The sequence below is a fragment of the Ovis aries genome, chromosome 6 (genome assembly GCF_016772045.2).
Source record: "Ovis aries strain OAR_USU_Benz2616 breed Rambouillet chromosome 6, ARS-UI_Ramb_v3.0, whole genome shotgun sequence".
NCBI lineage: Eukaryota > Metazoa > Chordata > Mammalia > Artiodactyla > Bovidae > Ovis > Ovis aries.
In genome coordinates, this window is record NC_056059.1 from 98,373,028 (window position 1) to 98,392,516 (window position 19,489).

Below are 19,489 nucleotides of genomic sequence, written 5' to 3' on the forward strand. Positions count from 1 at the left end.
CTAGAACATAATTTGAGACAGAGAGAAAAGAGCATCCTCATAACCATATACCTCCCCCTTCCCCTGTAAGCTGAGCATGTCGCATTTTTAAAAGAGTAACAAAATTCAGAATTAAAATTGACGAAGAATGTATCCTTGTGTTCATTTTCTCATGACATAAGGTAAAACAAAATTAGCCAGAGAAGGTAAGGAAGGCTATCATGCTCCTTTCTGTTGTTGAAAAGGTTAAAAAACAGGTACCTAAAGTTTCTTGCCTTGAAATGTAATGATTTTCAAAATTTGGCCCCAATACAAATTTTATATTCCAACTTACAGCAAAGCTATGTGCAATTCACTAGAAATGCACATACTTTTCTGCCTTCCTACCTCTGCCTGGAGTAATTCTGATCATAGACTGAATGGGCATTCAAAAAGAATTTACTGAATGAGTGTTGTGATGATTGCAACATGAGCTTCTCTGAGAAGCAGGTGCGTCACCTTCTGGTTCACTAACGGAGGGCTTGAAAATCCTAGTGTCTATCGAGAACAATTTACCAGTGGAATTTCCAAGTCCTATAGAAAACCATGATATAATAATCTAAGATATACTGGAACAAAGGTAAAACTTTTAGTGACAATTATCTGTATAACCTAAGCAAAGTTTTCAGGAAATCAAAAAATAAGGTAAAGCTCTGTTAATTAAAATATAGAGGCTATTAACATGCAAGAGATTACACAGCAGCCAGCTTAGTACATACTGAGTATTGCTTCTTCTTCCTATTAGTTGCTCTGCTTCTCAGCCAGGTTAGAACAGTTACTTCACACATAAGCAAGTACTTTATTATATGGCTGAACACACTTCAGCCCAAGGAGGGAAAAAATACCCATGCAAATAGTTAATTTAGATGATGAGGTAACAAATACTTAAAAACAGTGATGCTAGATGTTCCTGTAATTCCAACACTGATAGCTATTTCAGCCTCTTCCATCAGGACTAGTGCGTGCCCAGTTGCTCAGTCTTATCTGCCTCTTTGAGACTTGACGGACTGTACCCTGCCATCTCTTTCAGAACTTTCCACAGTTGTGTCTGACTCTTTGCGACCCTATGGACTCACAGGGTCCAAGAGTACTGGAGCGGGTTGCCATTTCCTACTCCAGGGAATCTTCCTGACCCGGGGACTGAACCTGCTTCTCTTGCACTGACAGGTGGGTTCTTTATCACTGTGCCATGAGACCATCTGGTGAAGAATGAACACAGGCTCTGGAGACTGAGACCTGGGTTTGCACCTCAACTTGAAGATCATGACCATGCCATCATGAGAACGTTATGTAACCCTAGGAAACTCAAGCTTCCTCATGTCAATTTTTTAAAAAATAATTATTCCTATTTCTCATGGCTATGAGAACTAAATACGAAAAAAGATGGCAAGATGGCAAGCACTGGTACATGTCCAGTGTATGTTCAATAAATGACAGTTTGATTCCCCACTTCTCTGCACTACTTCCTTACTTGAGGATTTACTTAAATCTATCTTTCACTCAATCTATTATTACGCAACCATTCAGAATGGATACTGTTTTCACTCATCCAGGTTTAATATTTTTTTTGAACTCTACAACTGAACTAACACTCCTCTCTAAATATCAATCTGAATGTTCTGTATTGAAAATTATATAAATTTTATTTGTGCAGTAAAGGGTGATACATACTGTATGATTTTTTGGTAGTTTGAATATATACCAAAAAAGAGAGAAAGAGATAATGTGTATAATTCTGGATCCATAAGACTTCAAGAAAAAAAGTACTTCCTTAAATCTTACTATATGATAAGTGTTTTCAGTTATTAAAGCTACTGCTTAGCAGATAAAGAGAGAGAAAATTTATACTGGACTTCCAGGAGAAACTTTGGTATCCGACAGCAAGACTCACTCCTGTTTTGTCCTTCTAGTTCAAAGCCGTCAACTATAATCAGCAAGGGAAACTAATTTCAGTTACCAAAAGGCACAGAGCTCTAACTGTGAGTGAGGTTTTGCGTAATCACAGCTAACTCACTCTGTGGTCACTGTCCATAAATGTTTTCAATGTATTAATGCACTCAATCCTTTGCATGATAAGCTTATGAGTATGTACCACTCTTATTATGAGGAAACTGAGGTTTAACATTAAGTAACTTATTCAAGATCACGTAACTATTAGAAAAGAGTGAAGCTGGGATACACACACAGGAAGTCTGACTCCAAAGCCTGCATTCTTTAGTATGTTAGTGGTTCTTAATCCCAATTAACTGATCTTTTTTTATAATACATACTTTATAGGCCCCTTTTACAATTCTAATATGAAGATCAGATAATGTTACCTACTTCTGAAAAATGAATATAATGCTTTAATTGCAATGTGAGAGATAAAAAAGAATTGTGGGTATTTCACTATAAAAATAATTAAAAATTATGATTTTAATTAGAAAATTTCAGGCAGAACTTGACTGCTAACAACAAGTAAACTGCCTAGAAATTTCTAAAATGCTTGAGAGGGTAGAACTGTCCTAATGGAGAATCCCTGTACTGATGTATACTGACTTTCTGTTGTCTTACGCTCAGTCATGTCTGACTCTTTGCAATCCCATGGACTGTAGCCTACCAGGCTCCTCCGTCCATGGAATTGTCCAGGCAAGAATACTGGAGTGGATTGCCATTTCCTTCTCCAGGGGATCTTCCTGACTCAGGGATCGAACCCGGGTCTCCCGCATTGCAGGCAGACGCTTTACCATCGGAGCCACCAGGGGAGCCCCTAAAAATAATTTAAAATTATGATTTTAATTAGAAAATTTTAGGCAGAACTTGACCGCTAACAAGTAAACTACCTAGAAATTTCTAAAATGTTTGAGAGGGTAGAACTGTCCTAATGGAGAATCCCTATACTGATTGATGTATACTGACTTTCTGCTGTCTTAGAGATTCTCTGTCAAGAGTTGCATTCTTTTGCTTTTTTCCTTTCAGTACACATGTTGAGATCCTTCCTTACCTTTACAAACAAAATTACACAATGTGTATACCTGCATTATTTAGTCTCTATGAACGAATTTAAGGCACAAATAATTTTAAAAATGGAAAGTTCAGGAAGAACACAAGAGCGCAGGTCTACTCTGGTAAAGAAATTAGTGTCAGTTAGATTTAACTCCAACCAGCATGTCTCTTGCCAACTAATTTCTTACCGCTTATTTTAAATTCAACGGCAGATTATATACTCTTTACTCTTTTAAGGCACTCAAGCTTTCCTTGCTTAGCAACTAAAGTTTATTATGGGAAAATCACATTTTGAGAAATAGTTATAGACTCTGTTGTAAAATTCAATCAATACCTCACGTTAGCCAGTTTACAGTTTTAAATAATCCCCTTCCATCCACCCATGTGATCACGAAATAACAAAGTAGGGGGGAGCCAAACCAAACCCCTTTCAAGCGCAGACCTGTTCTTTGGGATGCAGGCAGCTCACTGGCAGCAGGCAGTGTACCTGTTGTTCCAGGAGGCAGTGCATAAGCTGAAGATGCTGGTGGAGCTCCTGGCCCGCCATGCTGGAAGGAAGCTCCAGAGGGAGGGGGAGGAGGGAAAGAGGCGGCAGGGCTGGAGGTGGGTGGAGAGGCCTGGTGCTGTGCTGGGTACAGCTGGGACTGCCCAGAGTAGGAAGCAGCAGGAGGAATGTAAGGGGTGTTAGGGTAAGCGTTTGAGGTGGAAGGAGCAACAGGCTGCTGAGGTCGATACATTGCTGACCCCCCTGTTCCGAAGGAATACTGCTGGGCGGGTTGATAAGCTACACCAAGGAGAAGAAACAGAAATTTTAATTAGTGACAAATTTAATCAGACAGCAATGGAAAATCCAAGTGAACTCACTCTATGGAAATTTCCAATTCTTCTAGTAACAGTAAGTTACAACCAAACATTACCCACTTAAAATAATGTCATGCTTTTGATACTCCAGCTGCCCTAACTATATCAAAAGTCACTGGACCCAATATTTGAACCTTGCCGTTTCCAGATTGCTGCTGGCTATGAAAATCAAAGGACTGACCCTTTTTCTAGGACTTCTATTCCTGTGAAAAGACTGCAGTGACATCTACTAGCCACCAGATGGAGCCATGCAGGAATGATACATCCTAAGCACACTCCTCTTTACTGTGAAAGTTAAGGAACCTGGGTGGCCACTCAAGATCACTCCCACCAAAACAACTACAGGGTGAGCATGACTGCTGTGAACCAGATACCTTCGCCAACATCTAGTAAAATCATAAGCTACTCACACTCCGGGCTTGAGCACAGTTCCAGATTAACAGGCAACGCTCTATGATCCCTGACAACTATATTTCTTACAGTATACAAAGTTGGTTAGTAAGGAATCAGGCAGTCAATTGATGTTTTAATACAAAGATTGGAACTCAAGATACCATTACCCTTTTGAGGGACCAGGCCCAGAATGTGAACCTCCACAGAAGGAACCTACTAGAACTCTGCTCAGCCTACTCTGAAGACAGCACTTTCACACTGAGCACTGAGTGAAAAGCTGTATCAAATCTGTATTCATGTTAAGTAGGAACATACATCATATTAGCACAGAACAGGCTCATTAAGATCTGTTTTTGCTAGGCAATATGTTCATGTTTTATAGTAGTTGGTCATATAATTTTCTCCTTTTGAGATTTTCATTTTTGTTTAAATTTTAAAATAGTGATGATGTTTTCCCTTCCAAGTATAAATAGTTTCTTAAAAAAAAAAAAAGAAAGCCAATGAAGAAGCATCATTCTTATACATTTGTGGAAATTCATAGAACATGCAAGGCCAAAAGGTGAACTACTGAAGTAAACTACACTGGGCACTAATGATTGTCAGCGGAGGCTCGCTGACTCTAACAGCACGCCACCGCGGTGCAGGATGTCTGGGTGGGGGAGGTTGTGCACGGAGGCAGGGGGCATATTGAAACTTTCTGGACTTTCCACTCAGTTTTGCTGTGAATCTACAACTGCTCTAAAATATGGTCTATCCCTTTAAAAAACAAAAATAAATGGAAAGTAACCACAAGAAACATCCCTTGGAGCTATTTTTCCAAAAGTGGTTTGCATCATCTTGACTAAAGGAAAAGTATATGTCACCAAGTAATTTCCAAAATTCTATTTTTTTAATGCCAAAATCATGGAACGACTGACTGTCTAGCAGGCTCAGGAATGGGGCGGGTGGGGGGGCACCCACTGTTCTGAACGCAGTGACATGGGCGCTGTTTCCCAGCACGCTGGTTCAGAACGCGTCTCAGAGAAACCAAGTTGCTCTACATCAAGGACTCAAGTCCTACACTGAATGGCTCTTTCTTCACTTGTTAAAACTGGTTTGATCTCGGCTTTGGAACTCCAAGGTAAACAGTCACTACTCTGGAGAAGACATGCTGCTGTGACAGGACTTCGGGGTCACGCTACTTACGCTGTGGCTGTGGATAAGGTGGTACCTGGGTGTGCATGTGACCTGGAGATGTGGGAAGCTGAGCGGCAGCAACATTCGGACTAACATTTCCATGCATTACGAAGCCTGGAGGTGGAGGATTTTCTCCCTAGGCAATGAGAATATGGTAAAAAGGAAGATTACCTTCAGAACCAAGAATCTTACCAGACGGATTTATAATCTCTGAAATGAAATTTTAAAAAAATCTTATGTAAAAAAAAAGTTACATTCTATGCATACTGATGTTTTCTGAGCAACACATTCTACTTGATTTAAAGATTAGACAGGTCCAAAGTAATAACAGTGATGAATGGCAAGAGATGCTAACAGCCTCATCAAATAGTATCGATGATATTTATAAAAAGTCACTAGGATTTTCCATCTCTACTAAATTCCATCCGTATCTAATGCTTTGGGAAGTAAGTATACATGCCACACGGGAATTTTTTTTTTTCTTCTTTGCAATGCTAAAAACAGGGGGGAAAAAAAGAAAAGAAGAAGAAAAGGAAAGGGAAAAAAATCTTCAGTGAAATTAGATTTAAACCATTGATAGAACCCTGGTTGATGTTTTTTTAGTTCAAGTTGTGCTAAAAACAAAACAAACAAACAAAAACAAACAAACAAAAACACCTGTTTCTTGCCTCCCAAAAGCACTAAAATGCAATAAGCAGACAAACAGATGGGGGTGGGAAACTCAAGGAAGGTGGGTAGAAGATACATAACTACATACATATTCAGGTGAGCAGAACTCTGCTCAAAGAGGGATAATGAAGGATATACCTGTGTGTCAGAGGGAGAGGCTGCAGGTGGATGGCTGGGAAGGGCGGTAGGAGTTTTGTTACTCCAGGTAGTGACAGTGGGGGCAATTCTAACCTGAATTGAACAAAGAAATACCAATCACAGAACATAAAAAAATGAAAATGTTAAAAGAAGAAGAAAAAAAAAAAATCCCTGAAGGCACTAACAGCCAGACGCAAAGCGAGAAAGCAGTGAGGCGGCAGCACACACTAGCCAGGCAACTGGTTTCAGGGCAGCTGGGATTCCAAAAGAAAACACAGTCTGAAGAGGACAGGCAGAGGGAGACAGCAGAAAAATCAATACGAAAACGAAATCAGAGCACAGAGAACAATGCCATTCAAGTGTCAGGAGTACGTGGGGAAAGGTACGTTCTGTAAGTAGGCAAAGAAAGAAGACATTCTGGGGGGTGGAGGTGGGCAGTTATTGAGGAAAAAAGTGATTTTTGAAGCTGTAATTGTATTCATGCTATGATTATATCTGTGGACATATTGCTGCTGTATGCTTCCCTTTTCAGGACTTCATTAGAGCTACAAAAATCATGTTAGTTCTGTATGAGGCTTAGAGTCATACAATCGGAGAATATTAAAGATCATCTCATCTAATTCCCACCATTTACCATGGAGATAAAAACAAGGCCCAGGGAAATGAAGGAGCTGGCTGAGGTCCAGACAACTTGGGGTGATGGAGCTAGAGCTGATTCCACATCTCCTGACTCCCAGCCAGTGTTCACTACACTGCACCGTGTTGCTTATACCCTGGAGTCCAGAGGCTTTCAAAATCAATTTTTAAAGCCATCAAAATAATTTTTGTCAAGTAAATCTTTGTAGAAACTCAATCACATCAACAATTAATAGCCAAGGTGTGCTGGTCGCAGTCAGAACTCCTGATCTGGCTTCCCTTTCATCCTTTTACTCCTGCTTGTAAGCCTGCCTTTAAAACCACAAGCCGGGAGAGAAAGGGCCAGCGCCCAGGCAGCCTGGTGGAGAAGCGAGCGCCGGGAGACCCCGGGGCTGTCGAAAAAAAAAATAATAATAATAAAACCACAAGCCACTGCCCTCATTCAGCACACCATAAGCTTTAATCAAGAAAAACTACTCTTAGTTTATGATTGAACTTGTTTTCCTTTTCTTAAAGTAGCGGACCACTAGGTCAAAGTATAACAAAAGTCTTTTAAGGTTTCCATATTTTCCCTGAAAGAGAGATAAACTCGAGGATTCAGGGAGTAAACTTGTATTCTCCCAAAGAAGATAATGCCTTACTTCAGTGCCCTGAGAGGTTGAACTCAAGGTGCTGAGCTGAGGAGTTCTAATCCTGTTAACTATTACCTAGCTGACAAATTGATGTCTTAAAATCCTGATTAGTGACTGCCTTCTCCACCACCTCTCAGCTTCCCAGCCATCACCTGACGTGCCCTCCCTATGTTACAGGCTTTCTAAGACTAGCAGTGAGAGTGGGGAATTTGTTGTTTTGCCTACCAACATACCCTCAACAGGGAGAATACAGGCAGGCGCTTAATTTGTATTTGTCAAATGAATCAAAAAAAAATCAAAGCAGAGTAGTACAGATAGTTATAATTATATTCAAATGTAACCAATCTTGATTAAGTACCAAGCAAAAGCATAACTGACAAAAAAGCATGAATCTTTTTCAGTTTTTACAGTTTTATGCTTACTTTTGCTACAACAAAATGTAAAAATGACTCCAACAATTCTACTAGCAATCTGTTCTATTTTAAAATGGGCAGAGTACCTGCTAACTTTGTTATAAAATCAAGACTATTTATTACTTCTGAAAATAAATTTTATTTAAGAACATGAAGGTTATCTGGCCTGGAAATACAAGTTTCTACATGGAATAGCAAAAGATAATAAGAGGCCCCATTTTATACCACTAACCATTTGCTAATTTTTATTTAAGAAATAAGTGAGTTAATTAATAAACACTTCGCACTGCCCATGACCTACAACTTCACAAACCTTTGGTCATTCGCTTTTCTCTTTACAAGTTGTTAAAAAAAACAACTTGGATTCTGCATACTCTATTGTGCTGATAATGAAGACACAGAACACCCACACTAGTGACTCAGAAAATATACCTTTAAAAAAGACTATTTTCTAAAAATGTTTTAAAAGAAAGTAACCAAGTCACCCACAAAATTGTTCCCACTTTACTTACAGTTTGTTAGATGAATCAAATTGTAAAAATTTTCAGACGTACATGTGCAATATGTTTGAGTGATGGAGAAATAAGAAATCTCCCTAGCTTAAATTAATTATATCTAATTTATCAATTATTTGACTAGATTAGAGGGATAATTTTAAAAAATGGATCATAAATGCTACTTTCAAGAATAGAAAAACTATAACCATTAAAACAGTATGTTGTCTATAGTTTCATCACAGGCCTTTTCCCCAACAAACTAAAACCACCAATGTGACATCCATAAACGTTCCTACTTAGTCTGGACCGCATCACTCACATGGGGATAATATTGTTGAGCTGGAACTCTTGGCATCTGTGCGTGGCCAGCAACAGGTCCAGGCCTGCTCTTGGGCACTTGATGCCTCTCATAAGGAATTTTGGGTGATTCCTGTTGTCCTGGTATTGGATCTCCTTGTGCTCTACAAAGTCTGTCTCGAAGCTGCACAATATTTGGCTATAAGAAGCAATGGAAGAAAGTCAAGCAAATTATTACAGAGTTCACCCAACTATATATGACATATTGATCTTAAAGTAAGCATGATCATCCCTATGGTTTTTGTTCATATGCTGTGTATTACACCACAGGCTCTGGCACATTAGGGTTTGACATCACGGTTTCCAATATTCAAGACTGGCACCAAAGGTCCACTATATACACTGTAACCTGTCATTTAACTGAGGGAGGCATTTGAGTCACGCCCGCCGCATGGCAGTACCCAAGACTGATGTCACTCATCATCGCCGCTCGTGTGTTGTCTTCTTGTAGTGACAGATGAGTAACGCTCACAAACCACAAAAGCACAAAAGTTGAAAAAAATACAATTTTGTTTCTCTGTAGGGAAAAAAAGGTTCCAAAAGAGAATCAACTACTAAAGACAGTCATGGAAAAAAATGGTGATCTATGAAAGAGATGAAAATTAATTAAAAGAAAGATGCTTGAAATAAATTAAGACTCAGATGTTAAATTCAGGGCAGCTCACATAGACCTACAATTGATCTAGAGTAAGTATGAGCTGACCATATACATATGTTAAATGTTTCAGCAACACTTCATTTTAGTATCTATAAAAATTATACTTTTCTATAAATTCATTAAAGGTTTAAAGATATCACTTAAACTCTATGGGTATACCTTGGTAGTCTTTTATGGAGAAGAACTATACCATAATGGTATTACAAAGTCTCAGAAAATATTCTCCAGAAAATACTTAGGGTATACTGATATATATATAGTAGGAAGTAATGTCAAAATTAAAATTTTTACACAAAGAAAGCTCTTTAAAAGTCCAAAGAAAAGCATGAAGAATAATGTATAGAAAATGTATATGACTATAAACAGTATTAAAAATGAAGAGTTTAATTCTCAGGCTAGAAGATCTAAAGGTCTTAAGAGAAAGTTAGTCTTAAGATTAAGGGTCTTAGACCTCAATATAATAGTGAGACTCTATTAAGTAGAAAATCCTATAAAACTATTCAACCAAAGTCATTATAAAGACTTTGTTTCTACTCCACTTAATGTTCTCACTAACAATTAAGAAAGATGTGAGCTAGGTATAAGTATTTTTACTCAATGAAATGTACTGATATGCCCTAGAACAGACAAAATACTGAAAACAACTAAAAAATTTGTCAAAAACTGAATGAAGTTTAGAATAAAAAGATCAGAAATAAGAAAAGGCTCAAAATTAAGCTCTAGCAGATATACAATGCAGAGTCACTTGTGAGTCTGGAAACTCCCGCAGGGAAAGGATTTTGGCAATCTTAATCATCACTACATATTCAGTCACTTGCTGAACTGAAATGAACAATATGAAATGAATAACTGAAATAAACACATATGAACAAGGCTGAGTTATTTCACACCAAATTAGGACACTAAATTATGTGTGTAATGTAGTGTTCTCTGCCTTGGATACTTTAAAAATATACTTGCTTACAGACAGCACCTGACTGAAACAGCATACAGAGTGAACGAATACATTATTACCTGGAGTGTCATTTGTGGGGATTTTAAAATTACAACCCCAGTTTGGTTAAGTATTAACATTTATAGCTTTTCAACACAGAAGACACCTACAAATAATCTTATGCACAGAATCAGCGTTTGGCTTAAGAAATAAAAAACTGGTTCTTTTCCTACTCATTTTCTTCAAATACTATGCCCTTCAGTACAAAGGGAAGAAGACTCTATCTCTGACATAGCCTGCATACACCTAAAATTAACCTTGAAGACGCGTCAATAATATTCACCAATAGTTAAGTGATAGAAACTCAACTGCCCAAACTAATACATTTATGTTTAATGCTGTGTGCTATCTACTGAACTCACCTTACTCATACAGTGAAAGAAGAAAAATGGCCAGTTCTAATTACCTGGTTGGTGTTTTCAGGAAGAAAGGCCAAGGCTGCAGCAATGCTGCCCTGGGCTGCCAGCAAGCTGGCATACTGACTCATTTTCTCAGCCAGAAGAGCTCCTACAGTGTCAGTGTCCATGGCTTGGGTGAGCTGTACAGCTTTTCGCAGGATGACAACTTTCTCAATCAGATCCTGAGCGAGAAAAAGAAGGGGGAGTGAAGGAGAACTGGACAACGATACCAAGATGTATCCTGAGGGGAAGCAGGAAAAGATAAGGGGTTACGAAGAGCTCCAAAGCCTACCAAAAGCAAAGTGTTCATTATCACCGACATTTTAAAGCTCTAGAAGAGTGGACCGTCATTTAGGTAACTAGAAAAGCAAGGAGGAAGGTCTTCTACACATGGTTAAAGCACAGGTTACCATCTTCTCCTAAACATCCTTCAACTGCCAGATACTTGTTTTGTGAGTTAAAACAGGCAAGTATCCAAAGTGAAAAAGGCAGGCACATTCCGAAGGCAGAAACTGGGCCCCAGGAGATAGAAGAGAAAATGTTATACTATAAAAATTGTAGTACGATGAGCTGACCTCCAAATGGGCTTAGTATTTCAAACTCAAAGTTTCTCGTATTGGTCTTCAATACCCATTTCAACAATGGAGAGCTATGCATCAGGTATAAGGTACAAGAATATCCCAACTGCCCTTCATAAGTACACCAATCCAACCTTGAATTGTGGAAAAAAGAGCGTTTTCTCTCAGAAGCACTTACAAGGAAAAACCTTGATTCCTATAAGACTTTTGGTTTCAGTAGTGATCTTTAAAGCCACAAGCCTACTGAGAAAATCTTTGCTGAGAGAAAACACAGAGACTGAGATTTCTTGAGACTCTGCTGACTAAATGCTCAGGGGGTAAAAAAAATCTAAATATACAGTACTCAGCACCTGACCATAGTCCCCAGATTTTTTTACTTTCTCTCTTGCCGTGTAATAGTGCTACATGGGATTCCGTTGATCTCTTACACTCATTCCTCCTGAACCATGAAGACTGTCTGCTGGTACAGAGGACTCCTCCCACTCCTGACCCCACTGGGTTTCCTGGCCCAGGGCAAACAGGATCCCTGGAGGCAGAGGAGGAGCATGAGGAAAAGAGGGAAACTGGGTGTCCCCATGCTCCTGCCACTTACTTTCCTCACTATCACATTCCAATTTCGTCCTCATAAACAGCTGCATTCCCACTTCACTATGCCATCATCTCAAAGGTTGCCTTTCCAAATACAGCAGTAAATACACATAATTATCCAGCCAAAGAACTAAAGCGTAATTAAGTAGGGTGAAAGCAATGAACACCTGGAACAAATCAGTCTCTAGAATATAAGGAGGGTGAAAGACAGCACTAGAGGAAGCACCTTTTGTTTCAAAGATACTAACCTGGAGGGACAAAGGACTGCTACCATCTTGAGCTTTAGTCCAACATGCAACTAGTTTCTCCACATTCCCTGCGCAAATGTAGCAAAGACAGGCCTGAGTCTGCAGGAGGCTATCACCTTCACTTTCAAGTCTGGTTCCCAGAAGATCTGTAGAGGAAAACAAATAAGTTTATACATAACGCACTCTGTGTATGAGGTCATGAGCTGCCCAGTAATATTTTCAGAGGTATGGATCAAACTTTATAACCATTGAATAGCAGGCAGAAATAAAATCACTGTCATGTAAATATTCAGTAAATACTAAGTGGTGTGACAAATTAGATACAATTTTACAAGATTCTATACCTAGCCATAGAATAAATTTCTCTTTATTACATCAGAAAAAATTAAAAGTGGGAACAATATTTGAACAGAAAAATCCTAATGAACATTTAACTGCATTTTATCTTGTCCAGATGCTTTTGTAAGCAGTGGACTAAACTATGGCACATTTGGCATAAATATCAGTAAGTAGGACTATGCTGAATTATTTATAATAACAAAGTTAATACCCTATAATTTTTCTATTCTCATAATACTTTTAAGGTTATTCATTTTTATACCAGCAGCCTAAAGCTTCTGTTCTTGCATATAATAAACATTATGTCTGAGTTATGAGAGTTTAGTCATGGCCTTTAACAGTAATTTCTACTTATTTTATCAAGCTAACACTTATTAACAGAAGGCTGATTATGTGCCATTTTACATATGAATAGACTAAGGCTTAGAAATGAATTTTTCCTAGTTCATACAGTTAGTAAGTAGCAAATGCAAGAGTCTCAGTTTGGTCTGTGTGAAATCAAAATCATTAAACAATATTTTAAAAAATGACTAGAAGTTATGGAGAAACAACACAGCCAATACTTCTGAGAAAAGCATTCAAACAAGAACTTCATTTGCTTATTCTGTGATTAGTAGTAGGTTTACAAAAATTTCTAAATAAAATCTGTCACTAATTTTACTTACAATGTATCATGCCATGTATGTCATATAAAATTCATTTTCTTACCACAAAGGGCGGAAAATTCATCTGCTTTAGCATAAGTCAACACTGCAGCTAATGCCTCTCTCCAATTTTTAAGATCACAAGACTCAACAATCTCTTTCCAGTTCTTCATCACTACTGCCATGATTAGCTTGGGGAAGGAAAACCAAGGGACAATTAAAAGCCTTTGGTATACTAATAAAAATTAACTCTGGCCAATCAATCACATCTTTCAAACTACTATTGACAGTATTTCATGCAAAAAAAAAAAGAGCAGCAAAGTACATCCTTAAACCAACTGACATTTAAAAAAAAAGCCATATAATTTTCTCTCATTAAAAAAAAAAATCACAGTAGCCTATTTTACAAAAGGCTGAGAAGGAAAACTATATACGGTGTTAAAAAACATTCCTGGCCAAGAAAGTACTAGGGGCAAAGTCCTGGGAAAGAAAAGGATTAGGCTGTGTGAGGAACTGAAAGGCAGCCAGTGGGGCAGAAAGTGGACGAGGCGGGACCAACACGACACAAGCCTGGAGACGAATGGCAACCCAGGCTGGTGGGACTGAGCGCTGGGGCAACTTTCATGGGAAGAAATCGAATATCGTCGAGCAGGGGGCTTAAAACTCTACAGACCCTCTGCACCAGAAATTCCTTTCCGAGGACCTCAGCCTCATTAAACAATTAGAAATCTGTACAAATCTTTAGGCACAATAAGGATGTTTACCACTGTCTTAACTATATTAGGAAAATATAAGAAACTACTAAACATCTCAAAATAAGGGAAATGATATATCCCTCCTATAGAATATTACAGGGCAATTAAAATTTTTTGTAAGAAGCTTCAATGATATGGGAAAATGATTACAATGTAAGTGACAATGTCTATAAGTAAAACAACACACATATGTACTTCCAGAATCTTGATTTTGTTTTTAAAAATTCTATAAACGCGCAGAGAGGTATACAAAAGGTTATGTACCAATCTGACTGAAGAATCAGGAAGTATTAAAATGTTTAACATTTTCCATGTTCTAATCTTTCCACAGTAAAAATATGAAAAGCATTTTAATTTAAAAAATTATATATGTAAACGACAAAAACCTGGGACAATCATACTAACCTGTTAACAATAACTAATTTCTGGGTTAAAGGATTATGGGTAGTTTTTTTGTTCTTCATTGTTTTCTCCATTTTAATTATCTATAATGAGTGCTTTGCTTTTTACAAACAAATGCTATTATTTATTATTAAAATAACATACCCTGGTAATTTTGCTCTGGGATTTTGCAAAGTATTTCTTCTGGGTTCGAGCTAAGAGTTCTTGTCCACCTGCTATGGCCAATATAATGGCATCAGCCATGCGGTTATCATGTAAACAAAGGTCAACAGCACTCTCGAAGTTACCCGTTAGCAAAGCCTGAGTAATTAAGCCATCAATATCTGCAATAAAGAAATAATACACTCAAGTTAATAAAAGTTTTTGTTACAAGAAAAAAAACAACTACATCTATCAATTATTAGTACACATTCAGCAGAAAACACAAAGTTGAATTCTGAATAGTACTGGTAGGTTAATCTCTATCACAAACTGCTGATATCTACAGAAACATACTGAGGTGCATGTAAATAAAATCAGGTAAAATAACATATTTTTCAGATTGCTTAAATGCAATAATAAAGATCCTTTACAGTTTTTATCACATAGGTATCATCAGATCATGCCATCATTTTTAAGGTACTGAGTACATGTACTAAATGATAACTGAGTTCTTCTTTTCAACCTTTACCACATGTTTGACGAAATGTTTCTGACTTAAACTCAGGGACTATTTGCTTTCAAATGGTTAAAAAATTTGATATCAAAACCTACAGATACTTACCCCCACTGATAGAGATGTTAAATGTTCCTCCAGCTGTTGGTAGAAATTCAGATTCTTGTTTTTCCTCTTTAATTTGCTAAAGAGATGGAAAGAGCAGCAACTTAGCCAGAATGGAACTACAATAATTTACCAGCAAAACAAGATTTAAATATGATTACTTACTGCCTAGATGACCTGCCAAGTTATTCCAGAGAAGCTCTCAGATTCAAGTTTACACTAAGATCTATGACATCCTTAAGAATTAACTTATCAGATAATCATAAATAAAATCCAATGCCATCAGAAATAACGTGAGACAAACTTAAATGTACATATTCACGGTGGTGGCTCAGAAGATACTGAAGCTGAAAAATCTTTTTCTTAGATATCTCAACTAAGAGTAGCCTGAGACACACAAAATATGTTTTAAATTACATTACATTTAGATCTTAAAAGCAACTTTGCTTCCATACATCTAAAAACTTCTGTCCAAGAGGTGTAGTTTTAAGAGTCTTTTGGTTGTAACTGACTCAGTTGTGGAAAAAAAATAATGCTTGGCATCCTTATATAAATGCAATGTAAACAGTTATTTATCAATATACTCAAATTCAATTAGAGATTTTGTGTTCACTTCAACTAATCATACCTGGAACTGTAGGCTGGTCTGGTAAAAATGCACACAGTTCTGTTATAAATTTCTGAAACTAGCTGTAAGACTGAGTAAAAATAAATTCAATATCTTCTTTCTTTAGAAGAAAAGAAATGTAATAGAGGCCTTCTGCTGGCAAATAGTTTAAATGTTTTCTCTTCAATGCATAAAAGTTCAAAAGAAGACAAAAAATAATATATATCAGATTATAGAGGAACTAAAAGAAAAAACATGTCTGTCTTACATGAGATAAAATTTTATCTTCTAGAAAAAAAAAAATTTTATCTTCTGTGCTCCTGTTACCTATACATTTGGATCTTAGCACCCAGTATTCAAAGTCAGGAGCATTTTCGAATTGGATAATTTTAGTGTAGCACAGAGTATAGCATCATCTGTGAATGATGTTAAATTTAGTTAAAATTGACTATTACAGGAAAATAACCATAATCTTAATTCCTTCCCTAACAAAAGAGAAGCCTTTTAGAATTTAAAAACTGAAATAAACTTTTAAAACTTATTCATATTGTATTGATGGGCTCAGTTGTGTCCAACTTTGTAACCTCATGGACTGTAGCCTGCCAGGCTCCTCTGTCCATGGAATTTTCCAGGCAAGAATACTGGAGTGGATTGCCATTTCCTCCTCCAGAGGATCGTCCCAACCCAGGGACTGAACTTGTGTCTCTTGCATCTCCTGTACCAGCAGGCAAATTTTTACACCACTGTACCACCTGGGAAGCACCGAGGAATAAATCAGATACGGATCTGATTATAGTAACTAACAAATTTACCCAAAAAATCCTTTTTTTCTCTTAATGATTTTTCAAATTAGCTTTCAAAAAACTAATAAACCCTTATATATGGACTTCTAAAACATACACAAAGCCAAAATATGCACAACTTATTATGTAATGTGTACCTTTCATGTCTAAACTACTATTTTATTTTATATAATTATAGCATCATCAGGATTAAGGAGAAGATATGACCACCTTAAACATTTTTTTCAAATATTCTGAAAGCACATATTGATGACTACTGCTTTGTTACATATACATATACCTATTAATTCATGAGTGGATTTCTAAACAATTCTCTGTTTGTATAGAAATAATAAGTCCAGCTGTATACGAATCAAAGTATCTTTCTTGAATGTATCCTACAATTCTAGGTATTCCCAAAATTAGTTCAAATTTTTAGTAAGATTTTATCCATACCCTTTATTCTTGAGTTAAATAAATGCTTGAAGATCCAATTCTAAGGAAAGTATTTATAATAATCATCTTGTAATAGTCTAAATTTAAAGAGGAATTATTTTTATAACTTAGTAAAAGGCTCTAAGAAACTTTATATAGTCAGGATATCTCCATATCAAAAAGAACAATGAAAAAGTCAAACATGAGATGAGAAACAAGAACCTGTTGATTAATTTTCCAAGATGAAAGAAATATAATTAGAAAGCAAGAAAAGTAAATTACAGAATTATTTATCAGTGGTTTAAAAAACCCATAAGATTAAAAAGGAAAAAAATTAATGATACAACTCTGTGTTCAAGGACTCTTTACCTAGTTATAAAAATGGTCACTATAACTCAGGATGCATTTTCTAGTGAGTCAGAACAATCAGATTATTAGTGAAATATTCTTTACTTGGGCTTTCCTGGTAGCTTAGATGGTAAAGCACCCATCTACCCACAATGCAGGAGATTAGGGTAGATTCTTTACTTGGACTCAAAATTCAAGATTAATTCAGAGGCCTATGCCACTGATCGTGAGCCTTAAATATTAACAAGCCAAGAAAAAACATTAATGTTGCATGCAATGCAATGTGGATTTCGGAACAAAATCTTTTTTCAGTTTGACATCCTGATATACTCACATCAGCTGTTAATTTTAAACCAGATAATCCAGAAACTAGGTCAGAGAACTGAAGACTTTACAGATGGTATGTGCTTAGTCACTCAGTCATGTCCGACTCTTTGTGACCCTGTGGACTGCAGCCCGCCAGGCTCCTCTGTCCACGGGATTCTCTAAGCAAGAATACTGGAGTGGGTTGCCATGCCTTTCTCCAGGGAATCTTCCCAGCCCAGGGACTGAACCCAGGTCTCCTGCACTGCAGGTGGAGTCTTCCGTCTGAGCCATCAGGGAAGCCCTTAGAGATGGTACTTCTGTCAAATTAGTAAACAGACTCCGATCTTAAGCATCTCTAAGAAAATATATGCCAGCTTTAAGCTGGAACATGCAGCCAAGAAATTTTCCTTGTTTCACTGTGAGATAAGCAAACCACATATTTTCCCCATGTTAAAGATGAGAAAAATAAGTACCTCTCCCAAGAGCTGCTCTTCAGCAGCAGGGCTCTCCTCCCCGTCACCCTGTGCTACTTGGTCAGAGTCTTTAAGAGCCTTTGGTACACAAAACAGTGACAGATGGGGTTGAAGAACGTGGCATCAAAAGGTTATTAGGGAACAAGGAAGACAAAAGACCCAACCAACAACATTCAGAGCTAGTTTAATCACAAGAAGTTACACTGAGTAAATTTATTTGAAAAACATCATTAGAGGAAAAGCAAAGAGCCATTATTGCTAAGACCCAACCCCTTTTTCTTGCCAAATGAGAATTATTCATGTATTAAAAATATCTACAATTAGTATTTTTAAATTGTAAAGCAGTAAGACAAAAATTTCCTAAATTATATTTTCTTCTTTATGACCTAGACCAAAATTTTAGAAGGTAGCTATTTTTATAGGCCTTCTCTTACCACATCAGGTCCATCCACTTTGTTCAAGGCCAAAGCAATCTGAAATAAAGACAACAACTCAGCTACCAAAGGGAGTTAACTCAATTTCAAGGCATAGAGCAAATGTTCACCTACTACTCCATTCTCATTGGCAAAAATCCAAAACAGGTTCAAATCAGGGATAGCATGCTCAAGAGCAGAGTAAAATGAGTACAGAACCGATTCTCAAGGATGCTGGTTTCAATTACGTAGATTTATTGCTCACATGTCATCTTACTCTGCTATTCAGTTGTAAAACTAACCTCAAAACAAGCATGTATTCTTCTGTCTTAAATAACCATAAAAAAAAATTTCTTCAGATACTCACTATGGAAAGAACATTACGAGTATTTTGACGATCAAATTTTATCTCCTCATTTTTTGCTGTCAGGTATGCAGTAAAACTTTCATGTTAATCTCTTGCAAATCAAGTTATAGCATGAAGAAGTTCCGACTAACAATAAAGTTAAATATAAAAAAAATCTAAAGCAGTGAGCGAGAGACACATGGCCAGTGAGCAGGGGGGCCTCTGACGTGAGCCCAAGTCACTAATCTTCCAGGTGCTCAGCACTGACTGACAGGAGCACACAGGATCCAACCTGCTGCACATGCGCAATAACCCTGCGATGCTATGGAAAACCTGAGTCATTTTCAAAGACTGGCAAAGGGCTAATACAGATTACACAAAGAATCCAACATATTTCCTTCAAGGTTTCCAAGGTCAGAGTGTTTTAAGTGCTGTTAGGCCAACACTGTGGAATAATTATTAAGGTCCTCAGAGAAGAAAACTTAACAACTGGAATATGACCTCCCGTTTTTAAAAAGCAATCTTTTTTTTTTAACCTTAAAATATTAAGCAAAAACAAACAAAAGAAAAAAAAATTAAGCAAACCACTTGGGCTTTTTGTTTATTCAGGCTCAGTACAGTAAAACACCTTTGTTCCAAA

The 19,489-nt window shown here is 37.2% G+C and overlaps 1 protein-coding gene across 50 annotated transcripts in view; it reads right to left on the reverse strand.

Annotated features, from left to right (window-relative positions):
• Positions 1-19,489, reverse strand: part of SEC31A (SEC31 homolog A, COPII coat complex component) — a 59,611-nt gene that overhangs the window by 12,653 nt on the left and 27,469 nt on the right. For 5 of the 50 annotated variants that reach the window (XM_060417311.1, XM_042251555.1, XM_042251558.1 and 2 more), the window contains exons 13-23: positions 18,525-18,563; positions 18,091-18,168; positions 15,143-15,218; positions 14,524-14,702; positions 13,287-13,413; positions 12,240-12,385; positions 10,834-11,007; positions 8,738-8,914; positions 6,241-6,333; positions 5,443-5,569; positions 3,446-3,787 (exon numbers count right to left, since the gene is read on the reverse strand). In XM_060417311.1, the coding sequence (XP_060273294.1) occupies positions 3,446-3,787; positions 5,443-5,569; positions 6,241-6,333; positions 8,738-8,914; positions 10,834-11,007; positions 12,240-12,385; positions 13,287-13,413; positions 14,524-14,702; positions 15,143-15,218; positions 18,091-18,168; positions 18,525-18,563 (1,558 nt within the window). The remainder of the gene's footprint in view (positions 1-3,445; positions 3,788-5,442; positions 5,570-6,240; positions 6,334-8,737; positions 8,915-10,833; positions 11,008-12,239; positions 12,386-13,286; positions 13,414-14,523; positions 14,703-15,142; positions 15,219-18,090; positions 18,169-18,524; positions 18,564-19,489) is intronic. The other 45 variants (XM_060417318.1, XM_060417312.1, XM_060417317.1 and 42 more) reach the window with 14 other exon arrangements.